This window comes from Oncorhynchus tshawytscha, linkage group LG11 (assembly GCF_018296145.1).
Source record: "Oncorhynchus tshawytscha isolate Ot180627B linkage group LG11, Otsh_v2.0, whole genome shotgun sequence".
NCBI classification, from domain to species: Eukaryota; Metazoa; Chordata; class Actinopteri; order Salmoniformes; family Salmonidae; genus Oncorhynchus; species Oncorhynchus tshawytscha.
This window is the reverse complement of record NC_056439.1, coordinates 30124324-30149851: the sequence shown is the minus strand read 5'-3', so window position 1 is coordinate 30149851 and position 25528 is coordinate 30124324. Positions and strand designations below refer to the sequence as shown.

Here is a 25528-nt window from a genome sequence, read left to right as displayed (position 1 = left end):
GCCTACCAAACACACTCACTACATGCTTATTTTTTTCAATCCCAATATTTATTTCAGATGAATTGGAAATAAAGTTTGACTAAAATGTGCAATTATGCAAATATTTCCATTAATTGGAGTTAACTGGGTTGTAGGATGCTGTAACATACTAGTCTTGCAGTAAATTGCTAACTGAAGATGGAGAACTAGTCTGGCATTGGAGGTGCAGAGGCGGGAGAAGAGGACAGGCAGCACACACCATGAGTATCAGCCAATAACTGTGGGTTTTGTACACTTAAATAAAGAATTCGATCATTACTATAGTCACTCCCAGTCGCGGTAAGTAGTAGCCTATCGTTTTTGAATTATGGTGAATTGTTTCGAGTCATTTATTTATCCTATAATCTATCTAGGTCACTCACTTGGCCAACGTGTCTTTAACAAGACCGACCTGGTCCAAGTACATCGGTGTCACGAAAGTGTTTATTTAATTTGAAAGAAAATCATTTGTGCTCTGTTGGTCAAAGCCAGGTAGGTGAACTTAAGGTCACTCGTGAGAAGATGAGAGAGAGAGACGGGAGGCAGAGGTATGGGGGCGAGCACGTCATTGTTTTGATGCTAGGAGGGACGGTGTGTTGGCGAAACGTCAGGGTGGTAGGAAGAGTCTAAACCGTGAATGCGGCTAGAGAGCTGGGCAACTGCGGAAGGAAGCGAGGAAACGGCCCACGGCAGCCAGTGTACCCCTACCCGCCGCTATCCGTGCGGCAATCTATGGACAATATGAGCCACCGGGGATGCCACTGCAACGTTAATACTATTCACATCTAAATCGGACCTTTAACAGACTCAACCATGGCCACAGATAGTAAGTATCCCAATAGAGAAAATGAACAAATGTATTTTTTTTTTTATAGTAGAGGAAAGGCGAGCGATAGGCTAGTACAATTATTTAATTCCACGATCTGCTGTTGCATATGCTATACGGTTGAGATTGAAGCTATATTTTTTCTTGGTGCGTCTGGCTACAATGTTTCCATTTTACACTGCTTGATACAGTGATACAATATATAATTGTGTTGGCTGCGTCGGCTGACATAATAGGCTATAATTCCGCTATTTCAGCTACGACTTTAACACGAATGTTGTGCTCTGCAATTGTATGTTGGCATATGTGAGAATTCCCCTTTGCCATATTTCCTGTGACGACCTGCCATTGCAGTCATTATTGTTGACTTTTCTGAGGGCTATGTGTTAAATTATGACGCAAATGATTAGAACTCGATTCAGTGTTGGAATTAAGGATAGGCCTGCGCCCAGATGAGTACTTGCATTTTATGTAGGCTATGGCACACATAAGTTATATTTTTGATATAGCCTGCCATCTCCAATGGAATGGTTCATCTAGGTCAACATTTGACAAGGTACAACATTAGTATATACAAATCAGGCCATAAATAGGCTACCACTTGTGAGGTTGAATAATAGCTGACAGGAGCCTGTATGGACATCAATGAATGGTAGAATCCCCTAACTGACTCCACACACACACACACACACACTATAAGCGCCTTATTAAATGTGTAAAGTTATCTAACAACTGACCTATCTTTATTATTCTGTCACATTATTTCAATAGCCTGTTGTACCAAAGCTGAATGGCCCTGCATTGTAGTGATAAAGTAACAGAGACTAACTCACCAGCAGTTGGACTCGCCCTCACTTGCCAAACATAGACATTGAGAAACACATAGTCATTTCTAGTTGCCAGCATGGACATTCATGAGGGGTGTGCCTGATTTTTCACTCATAGTATATTCATTAAGAATGCCTAATCGTGTTTATATAAACTCATGGAAAGGTGTGGGTGGAGTCGAGACACCCTTTAAGGTAAATATGCGGATTTACTGTGAGACTAGAAAGTCTGTACATGCATCCATACTTTCAGATCCCTTTTCTGGGTCATATCCCTAGAGGTGGCCACTCTCTCCAGTGGACATTCTATCCCTGAACAACTGGTCTGGAACCATATCTCACCAAACTGCAAAACAAAGCCTGGGGGAAACCTAGACATACTGTACTGTAGACTAACTCAACCGTAACCAACCTCCTCTCTCAGTTCCCACAATGGAGAGACTGAAGAGATGCTCTCTGATCTCTTATCTCTGTATGTTTCAGAGCTTTGTGTTGTGCAGAAGCTCCTCTGAGCTGGAGAATATGGTTGAATAAGTACAGAGCACTCTGTTGTGTCTGCTGCTGCTGCTAATGGTGGCCTAGTTACAGGGCCATGCGTAATTCATACATTTCTCTCCATGTTGGGCAGACAGGGCTGGCCTGGAACTGACCGTGTGTGTGTGTGCGCGCATGTGTTATTCATGTACAGTATTTCCTGTTTACTGTAGTCTGTAAACTCTGTTCAGAATATAGCATATTAATCTATATAGTTTCATGAAACGTCAGATGTTCAGACACGACTTGTTTAATTATTTTGGTAATCATCAAAAAACAATTTGGGCCAACACTTTATCTTAGCTGTGTTTGAACCTTACACCAGTGGAAAGGCAGTCTAGACTTTTTGATTGATGTCATCACCTCGCTCCATGTTATTGCATCTGAGAGCATTATTCAGGAAGGGTGTTTGGCCTAGCCCAGTTGGACAGGAAGAACATTAGGAGAGATTGAGGGAGCTAGTTCTTGTAGAGTCAGACAGAACACAGGGAGGGAGAAGGAAGTAGGTTGAGAACAGAACGAAGGTTACGTATGTAACCACAGTTATGTGAGCTACATAATTACTTCATTCCAATATCGTATCCTTCCTCGCAGCAGGATACATTCAGATTAGTCCAGTGTATCATGTAGTGCTGAGGCTGTGGCTGACCCCCTTAAACAGCTTCCGCCGCTCTACTTCCACCTTGTCCTTTTTCGAGGTGCCGTAGATCACAGACAAAGAGGATTGAAGTGATCCAATAGCTCACATAGCCATGGTTACATACATAACCTTTGTTATGTAGCACTATATTGGATCACTCCATTATGGTATCACAATACCAGATTAATCGGCGAACTAGGTAAGGGCCAGGCAGAGAGCAAAGTCCTGTAGGACTGAGCTCAGGGCAGTCATAGTTGCGGTGTTCCTCCATCCCGACTTCCTCCGCCAGACTCAGGGAACCTCCAGCACAGCCGCCCGGACCTCATTGGTGGGGGCAACATTGACTCGATAGTACCTCTTCGCCGTCATAATGGCATGCCTATATTGCGGCTAGATACACTCTCAATGTGGATGCCGCATCGAGCTGTGACTGTGAAAACCGTAAAACCGCTTGCACATATGAGTCTCTCACCAGGTACAGAATATGCCCCGCCACATTTGATATGATGCATTGGTGGAAGAAGCCATGGCGCTCCGCAAAGTGTTCACCACATTGTCCTGAAGGCCTAGACTGGTCCACTAATGCCTCTCAGAGGCCAAGCCCGAAGCTGGAAACGGTGCGGGTCGGGCCTCAGGGGCAGCTGTCATGGAGTCCATGAGAGGAGGGACAACAGGAGGCTGAATCATGGTGGTCTCGGGCCAGCATGAAGCTATCAAGAGCAGCTGGTGGCCCATCAAGATGACCCTGTCTAGTATATGGGAAATGCTGGGAACACGTAAAGTGTTGTTGCCGGCCAATCATGAGCTAGGGCATCCAGCTCTCACGAACCTGTACCAAAGCAGTAGCACCACCTGAGGGTGTAGACTCTAGTCCCCCTCCGACAGGCTGAGAGAGCATGTCCCCTGCATTTTTCAGGACCCAGGGGATACTGTATGTTCTGCTTGCAGCGATGCCAAGCGGGTTTGGGCCCATGGCAAGCGCTCCCGAGTCATTGGACCAGGAAATGCTGTCCTACCAGGTAGGGCTGGAACTGTTGGAGAGCTAGGCGAACCAACCTGAGCTCCAGCACATTGAGGCACCATGGGGGCTCCAGCGGCCGCTGGCTGCCATGCCACTGAACACGGCTCCCCAACACATCAGAGAGGCGTCAGCGCACACCAGCACTCTGCGGTGGACTCTGATCAGGCCCACCCTCTTTTACAGGAAGGAGCAGGATAGCCACTTCGATAGGGTCCTCAAACATGCACTCATCACCAGCAGTTGATGGTGTCTGTGTTGTTTTGGGTAACGGCCGTGGGAGTTGAACCATTGCTGGAGTGGCCTGATGGAACCAACAGGGTAGCCACCATCAGTAGGTCGAGTAACTGTTGGCACTCTAACACCGACAGGGCTCGTCCGAGACAGAAGCGGTTGAGGTTGTATAGGATTTTTTACTCTCACATTTGGGAGGTGTCCTCATGAGAGTCGAGTCTATGGACATCCCGAGGAAGATCGCCTTCTGTGGGACTTAAGGGAAAGTGTGTTTATTACTGTGCTTAGTCCTGCAATGGTCACCTCTTGTTAAGCTAGCTACTTTGCAAGCTTGTTCACCGTGGAACACAGAAAAGTCTAGGCAAGATGGCTGCACCCTGTGAGAGATGAAAACATGGTGCGCCTTGCGAAACCTAGCTTACTCTTAGGGGAGAACTGCAAGAAACATACATAGTCTCTTGATCTTGCGGGGTAGGCGCGGTCCCCGAACCCCAATACTAAAACCGTGAGGGTTCCGGTGTACGGACAAGTCACACAGACAACTAAGACAAACTCTCAGCGCCGCTATACTGGTTGACCAAACCGAGTATCGACTAGGTTGGTACGCTGTCACAAGTAATAAAAACAAAGACAAAACCAAACAATATGGCACAAGCCAAACCGAGTGGGGGGACAGCAGAGCACCCAGATGGAGAGGCTAGCTAGCTAGCTGCTCCAAGCTATTGAATAGCTGCGGGTATACTTCTGCGCTAATACATGCTAACGTAGAGCTCTTACCAAGCAAATCCTCTCTGGAATGAACCAAGAAAAGGAAGAGCTGGAAGTAGTGTGGCGGCAGCTATTTAAGGGGCTCAGCAGTAGCATCAACACTAACCGGTACACAACTCTAATCTGAAATCCTATCTTGCCACGCTGAAGGATACCATATTGGAGTGATGCAATATAGTGCTACATAACTCAACTGAGACTGGGGGCAGGAGTGCTCTAACTCTAACTCTAACTGGAAGCTCAGTGTGAGACATGAAGGGTGAGAGAGGACCTACAGACTCACAGTTCCCCTCTACAGGGACAGAACCTGCTCTACTCCACTCAGCCAGGACATTTGAGCTGCTTTCATTTCATCAGTATATCCTCAGTCTAGTTTGTGCCGGCTGATAGATAGATGTATGAACATGATATCGGCTGATTAGGGAAAAAAATCTTGATTGATTTTAAAATGTTTGAAGATGAGAGAACTTTACATTTACACTTTCTTTGGACCTCTATACAGTTTGTATCAGAGGAAACAGCAGATATTTTTCTTATGTTGGTAGTAATGTAATAAAATGAAAGGTTCCCGTTGTAGAAGGTTAATTTCCGCAGACCTCTGGGAGTCATTTGATAAATTGGTTGTTCTATTGAATGCCACGACTAAAATGTCCAGCAGATGGCGCTATGCTCTTTAGTCTCATGGGTTTAGGACGTTCTCTTTCTAAATCATCAAAGACAGAGAGGTTTGGGGAAGACAGATATTTCCTCTATTTGAATTCACGTAGATTGTGACCTCATTCCAGTGTGTGGGTCTGTGTAATTTTGTATTGTATTGTCTTTCATGATGTTGCATATGCTACATGAAATTGCTCAGTCTGCAGAATATTCATGCACAACCTCATGGAACCAGCAGAGGGCATCTGCACATCAACATTGTGACAGTGCTCCGATATTGGTTATTGAAACAGGACTGAAGGCCTTGATCATTCATGTGAATGTTCAGTCTTACTTATTTTCCCTGCGTCAAGCTTATTCTATGTTGACGTTAGTATTACCTTCTTCTCATATGCATGGTTAGACAGGTGAACACATGCCCCAGCACATACAATACATTAGCTATAGCCCACATGCTCATGATTGTTATCAATCACGACCCCCTGACTATTGTTGTGCTTCCTGGTCCCCACTCTCTCTGGGCCCTGCCCTTTGTCTCTGATCCCTACTAACACACTCACCTCATCACTGAAGAGCTCTTGTCCTCCTGACCAATCATGGCAAGACTGACTGGCAGTGCCATGGTAACATGGGTCCTTTCTCTACGTGTGGGCAAAGACACTCATTACATTATCCTCAACAGAGCCATTGGGCTGTTTCCAAGGAAACCAACTACTGCTGTGATGCTCAGGTGTTTCTGAGCTGTGAGATAGGCGTTGTGGTCATAGGGTTTGAACTAAGGAGAAAACAACATAGTGGATATGAAGAAAACATAATGTGGTATATAAGGGTTGGGTTCTTCAACCCCCTGCCCAGAAACGGATTCTCTCTCTCCCAGGCACAGTGTGTACCACAAACACATGTTGGTGTCCTCACCTCAACATCAATGCGCCAATCTACATAGTCAGCAGTACATTTTATAATAAAGATCATGCTTGGAGACTGGACACACACACACAGTCCTTGGCACAACTACAGCTGCTACCCCAAACAATAGGACCACTCACACAATCACACAGCCAATAGACAGCATACAGTACCAGTGTTTGTTCACTGCCCTGCCCCTCTCTCTATTACACACCTGTCTACTCCAAGTCACACTCTCCTGAAACAAGTTAATTAGCAGAGAATACATCCATATCTTCAAGACTTTTCCTTTGTAGCGAGACGATCTGATTCTACTATAGTCGTCTAGTTGAGTGATGTTGCTTTGGCTCATTCTGTTCATTCTGCTGGAGGGCTGTGAACTAGCTGGGTATGTGAGATTTATTTTGATGTGAGTGGAGAGATGCGTTTGAATGTTAATGCCTGTCTGTGCATGATCCTGTTTGATTATTCAGTAAGAGCATGCCTGCTGGAGTGTCAATGTGGTTCTGCGTGAATATTAAAACATTAGCTTGATTATTATGCTGCTGACTTTCCCACCCAGCGTTGAGATGAAACCAGGAAGAGGAGAGAACACTTTGAAGTCAGGGTTAGATTCAACGGATGACTGAAAGCATGGTAAAATTGCACCTCAACTACCTGATGATGAGATCAGTCCATAGAGCTTCTTATTAGTGTGAGAATTATCACAGTGGTGTTTAGATTACCTTATAGTGGAGCTGAACAAAGGGACTTCACACTTTCTTTCAGTCTGGTGTAAAGTCAAACAGGGATAATTAGGTTTCCTCTCTGCTTGGCTCGGCACTACTCTAGGTATCCTTCATCTCCCTGCTGTTTCAAATGCAGCTTTTGAATTGGTATTGGTTTGTTTTCCTAGTCAAGACTCAGATGATATTGTCAGTAGTGTTGGCTCTGATGTGTGTGTGTGTGTGTGTGTGTGTGTGTGTGTGTGTGTGTGTGTGTGTGTGTGTGTGTGTGTGTGTGTGTGTGTGTGGTAGAGGCAGATTGCCCTGCTGAGGGCTCTGTGGGAGGAGCAGGTGTCGCCCCAACCCCTGACCCTGGTCCATTTCCTGTCCATCTGTATGGGGACACAGGGGGCTCTCAGAGAGACATAGTGGACCCTTTGTGTGCAGCAGAGAAGGAAACCCCAGTTATCTTGTTTTGGGTCTCACCACAAATTTCCTCTGGTTGTTGTATGTGGATGTGTAACAGACCACAGTGAGAGACCTTGGGGAAATAGCAGATCCAGAGGCTTAGTGCGAGAAGAGTAGTACAACAGAACAGAGAATAACGAGAGGCATCATGGAATAATGGAGAAATGAAATGGATGAAGGAATTGTATTACATGCTTCAGCGTCTTGTAGACACACTCACCCACGCACACCTACAGTAATCCTCCCAGTAGTGTTGACTTCATACCATCTGTAAAGGGTGTTTCTCCAGGGCATAGAGTCATGGCAAAGCTCTACTTCTCCTTTTATTGATTCCGTTGCACTTTGGAGGTTGTCGTGGAAACCACAAAGAAAGACATGGCTCTCTCTTGTACTGTACTTGTATTAATTGGTTGGAGGAGTCATTGAGAGTGGAGTGGAGTACTCTATTTTTCTGTCTTTCTCTTAGGGGCCATTTACATCAGTAAAATATGTCTACTGAGATCTACCTATCTTCAACATCCGATTTGCAACTTTTCTGTTCACACTAGCCTTGGATGTCGTGTGGCCAAAGCCACATTCCTGCTTCATGTGTGACTCAGAAGGAGGTAGTGTGGGAAAAATCTCTTAACGAGAGATTTGAATCTAGATCTGTCTCTTTACACTTCACAGGTATCTCTCCTGGACCGGGTTTTGTGTTGTCAAAGTAGTGTAGTGTAAAGGGGCTGTTAGTACACAAGTCCTCCTCGTGGCCTTCACAAGACAGCTCACTAAACATGTCCATAGAAGGACAGGATTCTGAACTTGAGCTCAAGCAGAGGGGGATGTTTATCTACTCCTTCTGTTTTACTATTCATTAGAATGGTTTCAAAAGAGTTGTGTAATACATGGCAAGTTACGTAACACTTACAACCCTGAATCAGAATCAGAATGTTCAATATGCAATGCTAAATCCCAAGAAAGTTTCATAAGCTTATGTATTGCAAACAAATGTATTATTATTTGAAACATGTACAATTGTATGTATATTTGCTCTAAAATTCAATAGGCAGATACCACACCCAGAATATGTAACTTCTGCCCTGTTAGCTTAATTAAACTGAAACTCTTACTAAAGTGTTGCCCATTCTGTCTGTGTGTGTATCCTGTGTGTATGACTGTATGTGTGTGTTTGTGTGTGTGTGTTCAGGCTGTCTGTTTATGTGGTCTGATCAGTGTGTCTTTGTGTGTCCTCTCTCCTTCACAGTCACCCCAGAGGCCATCGGCTTCCTGTCTGCGGTGGGTGTCTTTGTGGTGTTTCTGGCCGTCCTCTTCCTCTTCATCAATAAGAAGCTGTGTTTCTCCCGCGTTGGGGGTCTGCCCTGTCTGGAGCAGCACGGCCGCGGGAAACGCTCCCGCAGCAGGCCCGGAGTCCGCCAGGGGCTGGGTGAGTGGACTGGCATGGTGCCTGACTGGGGCCTAGGGGTTATGAGCCTGGGGCTGGGGAATACGGGAGGCAGAGGGGTGGGGTCTGTCTGCTCTCTGGGTCCTGAGGTAGGGTTTCTGGTATTGGGTGACCAGTTAGAGGGGTGGGCCCTGGGATGGAGACTGGAGGTGAGAGACTGTCAGTGGGGAGGGAGCAGGCCTAATGCAGGGAGACAGGTAGGAGGCCAGAGAGTGGCTGGCTGGGGAAAATATGTTATATCCATGTAATTCACTCTCTTCCTTTCTTCTCACAAATTGTAGAAATGCTGTCACTTTATCTTGAAACATACGGTAGTAGAACAATGGCACCCTTTAATGCTAATCATTCAGTCAGGGAGGAGGCTGTGCTTTGTTCTTCATTAGTCAAACACTGCAAACATTTCCCATAATCCCCAAGTAAACGTTTGGCTCTCTGTGGTTGGAGAGGGCGGTGTTCTTGGCTCCGGTATTTCCTGGTCGTTCAGTCCCTTGAGCAAACATCTCCTGCTTGGATAGGCAGAGTTTCGGCTGATACTGTACTCAAGTCAACAGTTGCAGTCATGTCACTCTGAAGTAACAGTCGTTTACAGTGCGCTGCTACGAGATGAAGCGAGATGATCCTGTATCGGAGATCCTTTCTTTGAAAGGATGGTTCGTCCAGGTATCGGAGTCTTTGTCTGCGGCCCTCCTACCCTCGGGCCAGGGACCAGGCCAGGCTAGGGAGTCTCAGACAGTGTCTGCTGACCCAACACCCTCACCAGGAGACACCCAGGAGGTGTCTGATCCCTCAGAGCTCCAGGAGGACTTAGGGTCCCAGACCTCCAGGGCTGTTGTGTCCTCAATGGACCCCCAGCAGAGGCTACAGGCTCTCCAGGCTCAGCTGGCTCTACGGGGCATGAGTAGGCCTAGCAGCTCCTGTTCTGGGGCTGCCCCATCTGCAGAGTGTCTGTCTATCATACCCGAGGAGAGTGAGGTGGTGGGGAGCAGGGTGAGCTGGGCAGCCTCACGGTACTCCAGTAAGGCTGGCACAGCAGGTAAAGCGTTTATCTTTCATCACACTGGGTGGGTCAATATCAGAAGTAGATTCAGTCTGTTATACTGTGACATACTGAGATGTCAGACATCACCTTGAAGATTGTGAATAGAGAGACTCTTATGTGAATCCTCACTGTACTGTACTGATGTGTGTTTTACAGGAAGGGTGGTTAGAATACGTGTGTAAGTGCGTGGGTGACAGATAGACCTCTCAGGGATGCACACACACACACCCACACCATGTTGAGTGAGAGTTGTATGGATCTCTGCTATACTGTAGGCACTTGAGAGTGGCCTACTTTTAGATGTGGGCTCTGAGAGTGAGCTCTCCAACATGTGCTACGGCTGTCACATGGAGACTGAAAGGACTGACAAATACTCTCAAGGTCATTCACTTCAGGAGTGGCCCTCCGCCATATTAATTTGCATACCTTGATGGATGTGTTTGTGCAGCTCTCTGTGCCTGCACCTACAGTTCTCTGTGCCTGCACCTACAGTTCTCTGTGCCTGCACCTACAGCTCTCTGTGCCTGCACCTACAGCTCTCTGTGCCTGCACCTACAGCTCTCTGTGCCTGCACCTACAGCTCTCTGTGCCTGCACCTACAGCTCTCTGTGCCTGCACATACAGCTCTCTGTGCCTGCACCTACAGGTCTTCTCAGCATTGTGCAGATGAACCTTCTCACTTTATTTTCTCGATCATCTTTTAGTGCGGTCAAATGAGCATGAATCAAATTTTGTTGTTTTTAATGGAAACCTGCTTTGAGGATTCTTCTGTGCACTCACTAGGCTTTAGTGAAGTGATGGGGGCTCTGCAAGAATAACTATTAGGATGTGGTGAAGGTCCTGGGCGCAGGAATGATAAGCCTTGGCGTGATTGATGAAATGGTGGAGTACTGAGGTTGGAGTGGCAGGGAGCTGTGGTCAGTATGTTCCAGTAGTGATGACTGTGTGATAGGGTTGAATATTTTTCCGGTATTTTACAAACGTTCCACCCAGAGAATAAATCACTTTTCTCCCTGGTAACCCGGTATTTCCCGGCAAAACCGGAAGTGTCATTCAAAAGCATTATAAAGCATTTGATTTGATAAGAGCTTTGATCAGCATGAAAATTCAAACCTGATGCTACACGAGTCTGTTGAGGCATACATTAAATACATTTTATGAGCCCTACATTAAATACATTTTATGACCCAAGCCCAAATGATTGTGCCATTATCCCATACATATACGATATAGGCTACTGCACGTTACACACGACAGAAAAATATAAATGCCGATAGTATCATGACACTAGGCTAGCCCCAAATGCAGACACAGGGGGCAGATGGTTGGAGTTTAAGATTTTTCATAAATCCACAGGGAATAGGAAAGAGAATGGGCGTGGACAGGCAAAAGGTCATAATCAGGTCAGAGTCCAGGAGGTACAGAGTGGCAGGCAGGCTCGGGGTCAGGGCAGGCAGAATGGTCAGGCAGGCTCGGGGTCAGGGCAGGCAGAATGGTCAGGCAGACGGCTACAGAGTCCAGAAACAGGCAAGGGTCAAAACCGGGAGGACTAGAAAAAGGAGAAAAGGCAAAGCAGGAAAATGGGGGAAAAACGCTCGTAGGCTTGGACATACAAGACGAACTGGCACAGAGAGACAGTTCTGGGACACACTGGGAAAACAAGTGACACCTGGAGGTGGTGGAGACAATAACGAGGACAGGTGAAACAGATCAGGATGTGACAGATAGATGTAACTCGCTATATGCTCTCTTGGGTAAATAAATTAAACTAGCTCCATTAGGCTAATCTTTTTTAGTGTGAACTGTATTACTGTACTGTATTGTACATTATTATATGGACTGGAATTAGGCCTACTCACATCGTTCAAACCAGGATAAAGCAGAAGAGAACGTGATTCGGGTGCAGCACTTGCGGCCAGCAAAGTTACAAGTGTAGGCTAGCTAATTAGATTTTAAATGTTGAATATAATAGGTCCTATTTGTATAATTAGTGGTAGGCTGACTCACATGTACCTTTTATAATATTTCCCCTAATGTTGTTATATGTAGCCTACCCCCACTTTCTCTCTATTGTTTCTTCATTCCTTCCTCGCTTACAACAGTTAAATGAAATAAGTTTGTCCTCATCTTCATCATTTTAATGACATGCTTAACATAATATATAGTACTAGAATTAGATGCAGAAGGCTTTCACTTCTCTTCATGAAGATTGAATGGTTATGGGTCTGAATAAATAAATGCTACAGCCTACCGCCATCGTGCGTTCGCTCTTCTTTTAAACTACCCGTGAGTTCTATTGGCTGCTGTATTTAACATTCAGCAAACAAGAGCTTGCATCCCTCTTAGAATAGTCTATTGGCATAAGAAATGCAAAGAAATAATGTCCAGCAAGCTATTCTAGTCTAGCTTTTCCTGCATGGGACTCCAAGAGCTAAGGAGCAGTTTTTAAGGAGAGGCCAGAGGAGCACAGGTGTTTGTGTATTGCGCAAGAGACAGAGGCTATAAATTATAAGCTTGTTATGCATAATCCATCATTAGTTAGCTAAGAAATTAGGCTAAAACTGCATTGAATTTATTACTTGGAAGAGGTAGGCTAGGAAATCTATATATAGAGGGCTGTATATATCAATCTAGAACAGGATTATCTATTTTGGATGCAATTTGAATAGAGTTGATGGAGAGAGAGAAAGGCTGCGAGAGAGTGCTCGCGTGTACACTGATTTAAAGCAACGATATTCGAGTGATAGGCTATTTTAAAACTCTGCAGCTGCAATAAGAAAAAAATAAAAAAAATCTTTACAATTAAAAAAACAAGGTGACTCCCGAAAGCCAGATGGAGATGGGTAAATTAGATGCACATTCGGTCTACATATTATTGTAGCATAGGCTACGCTGCAGCAAGTGTAACAAAAAGTTACCATGATGAGATAGATGATAACGCAGTTCACAATGCATGTAGACCTGTCTGTGGTTTTGGCCAGTAAATCCCGGTAAATCACGGTAACCGGGTTTCCGCCATTCAACCCTACTGTGTGATGATATTAAGGCTAAGGGTTAGATGGCTCTCGGTACTGCAGCCCTGGAGACGCATTGAACACGAGGTGGGCAGGGCCACAGCAAATCAATCAGCAGCCTCTCGCCCACTCACTAGAGCCATCCAAGGGTTACCATGGTGATGTATGGTTCAGGTAAAGAGGGTGGTATTGTACTGGGTGACCTACACTGACGAGGGAGACAGGGCCAGAGACATGTGATACATCTCCATTACAGCCTCAATCAATATGTCAACAGACACTTACATAACCAAGTTACTCACTGTCTTTCTGTCCATCACTGGTGGAACTAATGGTGTTCAGATTAAATGTTTTGTTGAGAGAGAGCGAGAGAGAGAGAGAGAGAGTGAGAGAGAGAGAGAGTGAGAGAGAGAGAGTGTATGAAAGGATAACAGGTAACAGCTAATTTGTTTTGTAATGCTTTGGGGATGTACAGCTGGCACTTCTCTCCTGCTCTCCTTGTTCTGGTTTCATAGCATGTTAGATCACTAGTTGACACTAAAGTCCCAGTGATCCAACACTCATCTGCCAGGCACAATCCAATTTGGATATGCGGGTTGTGCTTGTGATCGTTTTATCAAATGGTCTTTGAATTCATTCCTGTGTTTGTCTTGCCTTCAGCAGTAGTTTTAACAAGCACACGTATTGATGTGATCATATTCACATTGTTTTTATTGATTTGTTTCTCTATCCTCCTCTCCTCTCTTATCCTCTCCTCTCCTACTATAATCCCACTATAATCATTTGGTTCTATAGTAGCTCTCCTGCCTGCACCTTCTCTCCTTCTCTTTGTGAATTCTGCATTCCGTGTGTGTGTTTGTGTGATCTCTGGTCCACCCAGTGAACAGTTACGGGGATGGTGAGGATCAGTCCAGCTCATCGGATAGTGAGGACGAGGTAGTGAAGCAGTTTGAGATCTCAGTGTCTCGCTCTCAGAGCTTCCGCTCTACAGGGACCACCGAGGTTGTAGCCCAGGCTGCACCGGGAAAACGCCACAAGTTCACCCGCCTACTCTCTGACCAGGAGGAGGGCAGCACAGAGCCCTCAGACTGCGAAGGTACACGTGCACACACACATAACGCACACAGAGACACGCATACATAACGCACACAGAGACACACATTCTGACACGGTACAGAGTACAGATTAATTGGAGGATCTTAATTGGATCACCCTGTTGCAGGAGAGCTTTCTTGCAATGTAGGACATTTGAAACTTGTAGTGTATTTGAGGTTTAGAAAGGCTTCTGAAGTTTGTAATTTCCACATTTCAGACTTGATTTTCTCTTACGGAAATGTAATTCACATTTCCTGTAGCTGCAGGATTATCTTCCTGCTGTAGCAAACTGGCTCAAAATTAGATTTTACATCTGTACACACACTCAAAACATGTCCTCTAATCTGATCCAATGGGATGTAAATGAATCAACCCACCGCTCCAGAGACCCAAAATAACATTTCATCACAGACTGCTGTCTGTAAAGATCTCAGGCTGAGCTTGGTTGGCCCACTCTGTGAGGGATCAACACAGAGATAGTGAGAGAGCGCTCTGGGTCTTTAGATTAATTAGTGACTTGTTTGGACTCAAATGGTGGCTGTTGTCTACGACAGGCTATCAGAATGATCAGTTTAAGTGGTGACAGCAGACCCAGGCATTATACAGATGTCATGGCCCTGGATGATAAGGGGGGATTTACCCACCCAACCCCCTCTTCCACCACTAGTTACTGGTACATAAAGAGTACAGTTCAAGTCTAAGTGTTCATCAAAGCCCCTGTTAGATGCATTGGAGGCCCCTGGCATTATGAATTCCCTGACTATGCCTAAATATTTTTTCATTGAATTCAATTATTTTATTGAACAAAGAATCCATTTGTTTGTATGACTGACATTCTGTCATGGGGGTTCAACATGCCTCAGTGACTCACAATAACTACCTGTGACTCACAAAAACTACCTGTGAATCATAATAACTACCTGTGACTCATAATAACTACCTATGATTCATAATAACTACCACATTTCCTTCCTCCAGCGAGCATGTGACTGGTGGTGTTATGATATAACTAGTGGTCTGATCGACCCTGGGAACACACAACACACACTGATGAGTCACACTGTGCCCTGTTGCCATGGTGATCACTCTCTGTAGTCGTTGATATAACTGTCGGTCTGCCCTTAATGATACGGAATTGGAGGTAATTGCCATTGATCAGCTCATGGTGCAGCCCCATACCAGCCACACTAATTGAAGGAACAGGTTTCTGAAAAGTTATGCAATTTCTGTTCAAATAGGAGGCTTTATATTGCTTATGTTTATAAAATGCACTCAATTACTACGTCATACACACAGGGCTGGCTTGTATTTCATATCCCAAGGATGTTTCATGACAATGTTTAATTACAGAAGTCTGTTCTGTCTGATATGTTTATTAAGGGAAGCCTGTTCCATTTCAGACTGCATACCATACAACATATCTCAGTTGTATGATACAGTTGTATGAGTGTGCTGTATGTTTCCATGTGATATTGTGTCTTTATGAAGCCCTGCTGTGATCGTCCCCAGACGTGGACGGAGACCTGAGCAGGCTGAGTTACCAGAACCCCCTGTCATACGGGGATGAGAAGCGGGGCTCCCTGGGGTCCCAGGAAATGGCTGAGGTGCTGGACGGCCCACCACGGGAGGGCTCGCTGGACACAGGGGGCAGCCCGGCCCCCAACATGAGTCGCCAGGCCCCCGAGGGGAGCCTTGAGATGGAGACAGCCGTGGACAACCAGGGTGACGACAACAACGACCCTACAGACAGCTCCTCCACATGGAGCCCAGAGGTACTGCAGCCAACGAGCCCTCGCTGTCACCTTGGGCCTGGTGAACCAAGGTTTCCTGATCAGGGTTCAGGAAACAGTCCTAGCCCTACTAATAACATACAGTAGCTTTGCAATACAGAGAAACAGTTTTTTTCTCAAGGGAAATGTTGGTTAGCAATAAGAGGCAACTATGTCCATCATGCCACACTGATGAGGAACCTGACAAGGAGAAGATGTTTTGTATTAGTCCCACAGTCTTTTCCTGTCAGATAAATTTTGGGCATACCAAGAAAAGGCTGACATGAGGCCCAGGGGCACATTGGAAACAGTACATAACTCCTTCCTTATGCCTCATAAATATTGATGAAATGTGGCACAACCTGTTGCTGTAAAGCGTTACTGAGTATTGCTAATGCTTACATAAGCGTTGTGTTTGTGTGCTACTGTGCTAAAGCACTAATGTGTCATGTTTGATTTAGGCGCCCAGTTGGAGTGAGGTGAGAGCGAGTGGGCAAGTGATGCTGGCTAGCACTGCAGGCCTCCATTTCACTGTCTGCCCAGACCCAGACGTGGTTTTGCAACAGCTTGTCGCTGTGTGTGTGTGTGAAATGGGGAGCAATCTGTGCATGAGTATCCCACTAACTTTTTTTCACCTTTTATCCAACTCACTTTGTCGAATAGAACATGGTATGTAGATGGTAGCTAATAGATACCTTCAACATGTATTGATATTTATATATATATATATATATATACACAGTGCCTTGCAAAAGTATTCGGCCCCCTTGAACTTTGCGACCTTTTGCCACATTTCAGGCTTCAAACATAAAGATATAAAACTGTATTTTTTTGTGAAGAATCAACAACAAGTGGGACACAATCATGAAGTGGAACGACATTTATTGGATATTTCAAACTTTTTTAACAAATCAAAAACTGAAAAATTGGGCGTGCAAAATTATTCAGCCCCCTTAAGTTAATACTTTTTAGCGCCACTTTTTGCTGCGATTACAGCTGTAAGTGGCTTGGGGTATGTCTCTATCAGTTTTGCACATCGAGAGACTGACATTTTTTCCCATTCCTCCTTGCAAAACAGCTCGAGCTCAGTGAGGTTGGATGGAGAGCATTTGTGAACAGCAGTTTTCAGTTCTTTCCACAGATTCTCGATTGGATTCAGGTCTGGACTTTGACTTGGCCATTCTAACACCTGGATATGTTTATTTTTGAACCATTCCATTGTAGATTTTGCTTTATGTTTTGGATCATTGTCTTGTTGGAAGACAAATCTCCGTCCCAGTCTCAGGTCTTTTGCAGACTCCATCAGGTTTTCTTCCAGAATGGTCCTGTATTTGGCTCCATCCATCTTCCCATCAATTTTAACCATCTTCCCTGTCCCTGCTGAAGAAAAGCAGGCCCAAACCATGATGCTGCCACCACCATGTTTGACAGTGGGGATGGTGTGTTCAGGGCGACGAGCTGTGTTGCTTTTACGCCAAACATAACGTTTTGCATTGTTGCCAAAAAGTTCCATTTTGGTTTCATCTGACCAGAGCACCTTCTTCCACATGTTTGGTGTGTCTCCCAGGTGGCTTGTGGCAAACTTTAAACGACACTTTTTATGGATATCTTTAAGAAATGGCTTTCTTCTTGCCACTCTTCCATAAAGGCCAGATTTGTGCAATATACGACTGATTGTTGTCCTATGGACAGAGTCTCCCACCTCAGCTGTAGATCTCTGCAGTTCATCCAGAGTGATCATGGGCCTCTTGGCTGCATCTCTGATCAGTCTTCTCCTTGTATGAGCTGAAAGTTTAGAGGGACGGCCAGGTCTTGGTAGATTTGCAGTGGTCTGATACTCCTTCCATTTCAATATTATCGCTTGCACAGTGCTCCTTGGGATGTTTAAAGCTTGGGAAATCTTTTTGTATCCAAATCCGGCTTTAAACTTCTTCACAACAGTATCTCGGACCTGCCTGGTGTGTTCCTTGTTCTTCATGATGCTCTCTGCGCTTTTAACGGACCTCTGAGACTATCACAGTGCAGGTGCATTTATACGGAGACTTGATTACACACAGGTGGATTGTATTTATCATCATTAGTCATTTAGGTCAACATTGGATCATTCAGAGATCCTCACTGAACTTCTGGAGAGAGTTTGCTGCACTGAAAGTAAAGGGGCTGAATAATTTTGCACGCCCAATTTTTCAGTTTTTGATTTGTTAAAAAAGTTTGAAATATCCAATAAATGTCGTTCCACTTCATGATTGTGTCCCACTTGTTGTTGATTCTTCACAAAAAAATACAGTTTTATATCTTTATGTTTGAAGCCTGAAATGTGGCAAAAGGTCGCAAAGTTCAAGGGGGCCGAATACTTTCGCAAGGCACTGTATATACATATATATATGTGGATATATAGTGGATATATATATATATATATGGATGTGAATGGAACAACACATACAGATACACTTGAATGAAAGCAAATTGTTAGCATCATTGTATATTGTTTGTTTTGAATCATTTGAGTCGTGGCTAACCTTGAGCGTCAGGTTGTTGTGTCAGGAAATTAAGGGTGGGTTGGGGAGGGATATAGCTTGAAGAAGCGCATGTCGCCTGATCTGTGCAGTATATTGTAGCTGCCACTATGATTATCTTAGCTGTGGTTGCCGTGCCAACACCAACACTCCGCCTGCTCTGTCAACATGATGACCCAATCGATGCTGTGTTTACTGACCGCATGAAGCGCTGCTTGGCTGGCGTCAATTTTCTCTTTAACACCATCCTCTATCTTTGCCTGATGCAAAATACAGTATGTGATTAGAATTGTGACATTGATGACTATTTCATATGTTGGCTTCTCGCAGGGAGCATATATCAGCAACTGTCTGTGTTTTCTGTTTCCCCTCCTCTCAGCAGGAGCATCTTCCTGTAGAGGAGGTCCTCCCTTGCCCCCCCAGCTCCACCTCACGCCCCCCTATCACCAAATGTGGTGACCTCGAGGTCACCCTGGACTACAAGGCCGCCTCTCAGAAGCTATTTGTTACCGTTGTGACCGCACGGGACATCCCAGACAAAGGGCGCAGTGGGATGGACTCGTGGCAGGTGCATGTGGTCCTGCTCCCGGCAAAGAAGCAGCGCCATAAGACCTCCGTCCAAAAGGGGTCCGTGCCCGAATTCAACGAGACCTTCCGCTTTTCACACCTGGAGCCTTCTGAGCTGGGTACCTCTGCCCTGCGCTTCCGGCTCTACGCCCTGGGGGGCCGGATGTCCCGCGAGCGCATGATGGGGGAGAAGGTGGTCCGCCTTGAGGGGCTGAGCCCAGAGGGGGGAGATATGGACACCACGCTGGTGCTGGAGCCCCGCAGCAACATGAAGGTGAGAGAATAAACCCTTAACATCACCCAAAGACACAGCAAAACACTGCTAACATGTTACTGTATACTATGCAAACTTATACTGTATGTGTGTAACTTTCTCCTGTGCTCCAGAGTGTTGACTCTCAGGTCAGTCTAGCTGGGGTGTCCCAGAGTGACAGTGCGTCCTCCACCCAGTCTCTAACCCATGGGGGCGTCCCTGAGCTGCTGGTGGGCCTGTCCTACAACGCCACCACCGGGCGCCTCTCTGTGGAGCTCATCAAGGGAAGCCACTTCCGCAACCTTGCCATTAACAGGCCGCCCGGTGAGCAAACACCCTCACACACACCCATGTTTACCATCATACGTACAGACTATCAGATTGTAAGGGCTATTGCAAAGTTCCAATTCGCCACTTGATGCATGAGTGATGTTTCTGATGCCCTAAACAGAAGAGACTGGTGGGAGGAGCTATAGGAGGACGGGCTCATTGTAATGGCTGGAATGGAGTTAATGGAATGGAGTCAAAAATGGTTTCCATATACCATTCTATTTACTCCATTCCAGCCATGACAAGGAGCCCGTCCTCCTATAGCTCCCCTCACCAGCCTCCTCTGGCGCTAATGATTTTATTTTATTTGGACTAAATGATGTAATGTCCAGACGTAGATATATTGTTGGGTGATGTAATGAATAAAAGAGTATGATGACACATTATACTTGATGATTCACCGTGATGGTTTGTGGTTCAGTAATCTGTGTTAAAGGCAATCTTGTGAATAGCGGTAAAAGAAACAGCTGAATCTCCTGTTCACCCATGCATGACCACTACCTGGTTACCGGTGACCTTATACACCTGACCCACCACATGACCCATAACCTCAGTGAGACTGCTCTCTAGTGGTGAGAAATGACAGTCCAAAACTGACAAAACTATACAAACATACACCAGAGGAGGCTGCTGAGGGGAGGACGGATCATAATAATGGCTGGAACATAGCCAATGGAATGGCCTCAAACCATTTGTTTGCTGTATTTGATACCAGTCCACTCATACTGCTCCAGCCATTACCACAAGCCTGTCCTCCCAAATGAAGGAGCCACCAACCTCCTGTGACATACACCCTATCAAAATGGCTCTTAAACAGAATGCACCCCCATGCAATCATGACTTAGTCAATCATACTTTTTTTGTTTATCCCTCTTGACTTCATTACCTCTATCTTAGCCTCTCCTTTCTTTCTGTCTCTCTCCCTCAGACACCTATGGGAAGCTGACTCTGCTCAACTCAGTGGGCCAGGAGATCTCCAGGTGTAAGACATCAGTGCGGCGGGGGCAGCCCAACCCCGTCTACAAGGAGACCTTTGTGTTCCAGGTTGCCCTGTTCCAGCTGTGTGACGTCACCCTCATGGTGTCCATCTACAACCGCCGCAGCATGAAGCGTAAGGAGATGGTGGGCTGGCTTGCCCTGGGCCAGAACAGCAGCGGGGAGGAGGAGCAGCTGCACTGGCTGGACATGAAGGAGTGTAAAGGCCAGCAGGTCTGTCGCTGGCACGTCCTCCTGGAAGCCTAGAAGCCAGGATGGAGAGGAGAGGATGGGAAGCAAATCCCCACCACTTACCCAGTCACTTAGGGCCCAATTCCGACTTCTTATGCCTTTCTTACTCACCGCTTTCCTACGCCCAGTAGTTGGTATTCAGCCTTACCTTATGAAGGTGGGATCAGGGATTTGCAGGTGTGGTTCCCTTGCACGTGCTGAATGAATGTAATTCAACCACTGAAACCTACGCACTTCCTGGCCAACAGATTTTCTTGTGGAGTTTTCATTCAATAGGGTTTTCTGTACATTTATGTTGAACCATCCTTTTAAATACGGTGTACCTTTAAGTTTGAATTTTGTCCACAGACTCACTAGAATATATAGTGAGAACAGTTTCAGAATATTAGGGATCAATGAAAGAAAGCCATCTAAATATGCACCATCTAAATATATGCATATTCGTCTCTGTTTCAGCACCAAATGGTAGATTTAAAAATACTCTGATCTTGTAGATTATTTAGTGCTAGGAAAGTATTTATGAATCATAAAAAACAGGTTTGGAGAGGCTTTATGCACGAAAGAAAGAAAACGGTGGTTTGATTCATTTTTAAAATTGTTAACCAGTGGTAATGTTGGAAGATTAGTGTACATAGAATTATAATAGGGAGAATAGTGTACAATAGTAGGCTATACCCATGTTTATTGCCTGCACTAACCATGGAACTGTGTGATGACACGGCCAGGTATTGCGCCATGCGATTTACGGCTTGGTCTGCGCCCTGCTCCGTAATGATTTAATTAGCCTACATATATATTTTTATATTATCAACTGTTACTAATGATCCTCAGCAACAACCACATGGCCGTGGCAGCGTTTACAGAGGAAGCAAATGAAAGTAAACGAAACAATGTATTTAAATGGAATGATAATGTAGGCTATAGCAATTGAGGGAACTAACAGTAAATTGGCAGGAGAATGTGTGTTATTAGGATTACTGACAGTCAATGCTGATAGTGTCTAATATTTAACATGATAGAAATAGGAGACAGAGAAAGTTGAGGTAGCCTATAATTAAGACATTCGAGAGTGCCCATCCCTGCAAGTTAAAAGGCAGTACAATTAAAAGTCTGCATAATGGCCCAGCATTTCATAAACTTTACAGTGGGAAAGTTGATATGTTGATATGCTTCAGTTTGCTACCATATGACTGGTTTCACATTTTTTCCCCAGTGACTATAAGATAGAATATATCTAAAACAAGTGTAGTTTAGTTTATATTTACAATTTCCTTATCCAAACAGTTTGCTCATATACCTAGCTCTTATCAATAGCTCTTATCAAGTTGTAAATTAAAGTGCATGGAAAATGGTGTTATTTATTTTGGAAAAAATGAAGTAGATGCTTTTTCCACTTGGAACCGGCAGGTTCGCTAGACCTTATACATAGTTTCCTTGCGCGCAAAGTTGATTAAATTATTATAGGGAATTAAGTCAAGGTCAGAATATCGCTTATCAGTAGACACACAGAATATTGCGTATCAGTAGACACACCTCAGCCACACCTTACTTTAGTCAATCTCCACCCTGAACGAATAGCAGGTGAATAGCATGCTATTCTCATGCTTAATTTCAAGGTCAGAATACGCTAAGAGAGAAAAGTGCATAAAAAGGGAATTCCGTTCCATTTACACTCTTCACTCGGGTTGGAATCGGGCCCCTAGTTACTAAGCTGGTTGTTCCTGGTAAGTGGAGGGAGTTATCCTGTCTCCAGTCCCCAGACAGACACCTGCTCTGTGTAGGCAGGAGAGCCTCAACACAACTACTGCGGCCCCATCATGACTACAATCTGCAACCTACAGCTCCACACACCTGTTTACACCATTGATGAGCAAAAAAGGATATCACATAGTAAAAAAAGAAAGAAAAGTGCTTCAATTATGCCGATATGGATGTACAGAAAAGATCAATTGTTGCATTTATTCTATGGGTTTTTATAAGTTTAAATTCAGAAAAGGTTATTGAGTATTGGTTTCAACTATAGTTACATTGTGTTGTCACAGACAGCTAGAAGTTTGGTTGGTCTTTTCTGTATATCCGCTATGAAGATGTCAAACATTGTATCATACAAAAATGAGTATACTGTTATGATTGTCCAAGGACAATGGTTTTTGATGAATTACTATCGTACTTTATTCAGCCACACTTCAAGGTGAAGAAAACAAATATTTTAGAATGATTTCTTCCTTTATGAGGGAAAGGGAGACTGAAATCTTTGTTCTTTTGTATCATTCCAAACATACATTTAATCATTTGAATTTCAAAACTGTTTTGATAGATTTCTTCCTGCTTTCTACTTTTCTAGGTTTTGAAACTGTATAGTTCAGGGTAATTTCACATTGAATGAGCATGCTTTCTGTCCTTTATCACACGTGTTTGTATCTTCATCTACAACTTTTACTCCTCCTCTCCTACTGTAAGACATGACCTGCTCTCAGACAAGCAACTGAAGGACTCTTTATTACTCTTTATATTACTCTATTTGATGAGAACATCTGTCCACTCTGTCTGACAGATTCAATCTCTTCATTTAGTGGCCCTTTCATAGTGACTTCCCAGGGTAAAGTTCATTTCAACTGCCATCCATGCTGAGCTGAAAAGAGGCTTTAAATATCCCAGTGCATCTGTTAATAATATCATGCCATGAATGACCCTCCCAAGCAGTGTATTATTTGTCTCTGCTCATTGGTAGTTTCAGTCCTTGGACCGTACAGTGTGATGATGAAGATGATGCTGATGCTCATGGCCAAGTCTGCCTCAGCTTCATTAGATCCTATGGCAGTAGCTGCTTTTGAGTGATTACACTTATTACACACCCTAGGTCAAGGACTTCTCACACCAAGGAGGATATTTTAGAGCAACTGTATTCCTACTAAGCATATTTTGCAAAGCACCTCTGGACAGCAGAACTGTACCTACAGTTCAGTCAGTATCTGGCTTGTGGACTCCTATGGGGCCTGTCTGATTAACTCTATCTAAGCAGTCATTGATTGTTCAATGAAGTACTGAGGTGGAATGTAAATCAGTATTATTCTCTGCCATTTGAGTTCATTATCCATGGTCCATGACCTGTGGGGTGTTATGGAGCATTGAACATGCAACCTTCACAACCACTCTGTTTTCCTGGATAGACAACAGATGTAATTAGGTCCCTTGGGTTGCATAGGGGAATCATACTCTTAGTCAAAACACCAGGGTTTGACTCAATTAGAGAGCTGTGCTACATATGAAAATGGCAATTTCCTCCAATCAAACTAATCACCCCTACATCACATATGGAATTATTCCAATGAGAAGAATGGATGGAGAAATATATTTGAGCTTCCTTGGAACTGAGTGGCTGTCTTAGAATTGCCCAGGTTGGTCAAACGTTTACATTTGAATCAAAGGTTAAAACCACTTTTTTTTAAACTTTTAGCGAGAACATTGACTTAGTAAGTAACTGATTCAGGGAAGAGTATAGCACTACGTTTGATGATGATCTTTTCATTACAAGATGACAAACTATGGATGCCACATTTGGAGAGACTTTCCTCTGCTCTGGATGAACTAACCTGATATGACTGGTAGGTGCAGTTCATGTCATGTTTATAACACGGGTTTGTATGGTTAATGATTTGACCAATGATTCCAGAATGACCATTACATTGATAAGATGTTATTTACTGTACCGGCTGAACCAATTATGATGTATTGTATGCATGTCAAGAGTTGCTGTACATGATCCCTCTATATTTTTGACATTTTAAATGTTCAAGATGCCCTCTGAAGTATATGTTACTACTACAGCATGTTAGCTTTCAGCTTCCACACAGTGAGATTCTAATGAAGTGCCTGTATCGTAAGAGGGTAAGAGTTGATGCCTGTATGGGGTGAAATTGATAGATGCATAAAATAGAAATACATGCATAAAAATGAGCATGAGTGTATAGTCAACCATGTTTAATGTTCCTGTGAGATGCAGCTGTATGCACGGACTGTTGATTTGTTCTCATGCCTATATACACAGTGCCTGCACCATGCATGCAAAGAATGACAATGACATAGATAGTACTTTTGCACATACTGGTCGTAGTAGTTTTGTTCTTGCTAATAAAATAAAGATCCATGTTGTAGTAAAACTGGCTGCCATCTGGTTTTTAAGTCTTCTGAGCGTGTTAAGATGCCTTAATTCTCAGAATGGCTGTGTCTTAATGATGGTCATCAGCAGGACATAGTTGGTCCCATAGTGTGAAAGGTTTTCAGTTGTAATACCTCCTTGCCCAAAACACTAAGGAAATCATCAGGCTCATAGGCAGGATTATGAAAGATTAGGAATAAAATCTTGTGGTTTCTACGTGTTTTTGGATGAGATAAATGAAATCCAGCAGATGCTTGATTTAGTTAATAATTCCAGTTTTAAGAGGGGGAAACAAGAACTCTATGTTTTGTACCTAAACCAAGTTGAATAGGGCACTATTGTTTATTTGTCATATCTGGGCTATCATAGCAGCTGTAAAATAAAAAGGTTTACATTTAAATCAGACATCAAATAATTACTCATCCAGTCAATAGGTTGCCCATACACCCAAGTAGAGCGAGAGACACCTAGGTATAGATAGAGAGAGAGGGAGGGAGGGGGGGGATTGGAAACCAAGG

At 44.3% G+C, this 25528-nt stretch overlaps 1 protein-coding gene across 3 annotated transcripts; it reads left to right on the top strand.

Moving 5' to 3' along the window:
- The first annotated feature begins 358 nt into the window (after positions 1-358).
- Positions 359-25011, top strand: syt16 (synaptotagmin XVI). Of its 3 annotated transcripts, none has more exons than XM_024437275.2 (7): positions 359-844; positions 8787-9023; positions 13975-14190; positions 15699-15961; positions 18854-19315; positions 19429-19618; positions 20553-25011. In XM_024437275.2, the coding sequence occupies exons 1-7, from the start codon at positions 832-834 to the stop codon at positions 20864-20866; spliced, it is 1695 nt and encodes a 564-aa protein (XP_024293043.1). In that variant the 5' UTR covers positions 359-831; the 3' UTR covers positions 20867-25011. The 3 variants fall into 3 exon arrangements, with proteins under 3 accessions (XP_024293043.1, XP_024293044.1, XP_024293042.1); XM_024437276.2 differs by having other exon boundaries at positions 361-844; positions 8844-9023; XM_024437274.2 differs by lacking the exons at positions 359-844; positions 8787-9023 and adding an exon at positions 9237-10074.
- The last annotated feature ends 517 nt before the right edge of the window (positions 25012-25528 follow it).

What these genes read in the sequence shown, in the direction of transcription:
- syt16 (XM_024437274.2), top strand. Translation starts at nt 9,645, where the DNA reads ATGAAGCGAGATGATCCTGTATCGGAGATCCTTTCTTTGAAAGGATGG. An exon ending in AGAGCCCTCAGACTGCGAAG is followed by an intron (nt 14,191 to 15,698) that starts GTACACGTGCAC and finishes GATCGTCCCCAG; the next exon opens with ACGTGGACGGAGACCTGAGC. An exon ending in CCTCCACATGGAGCCCAGAG is followed by an intron (nt 15,962 to 18,853) that starts GTACTGCAGCCA and finishes CCCTCCTCTCAG; the next exon opens with CAGGAGCATCTTCCTGTAGA.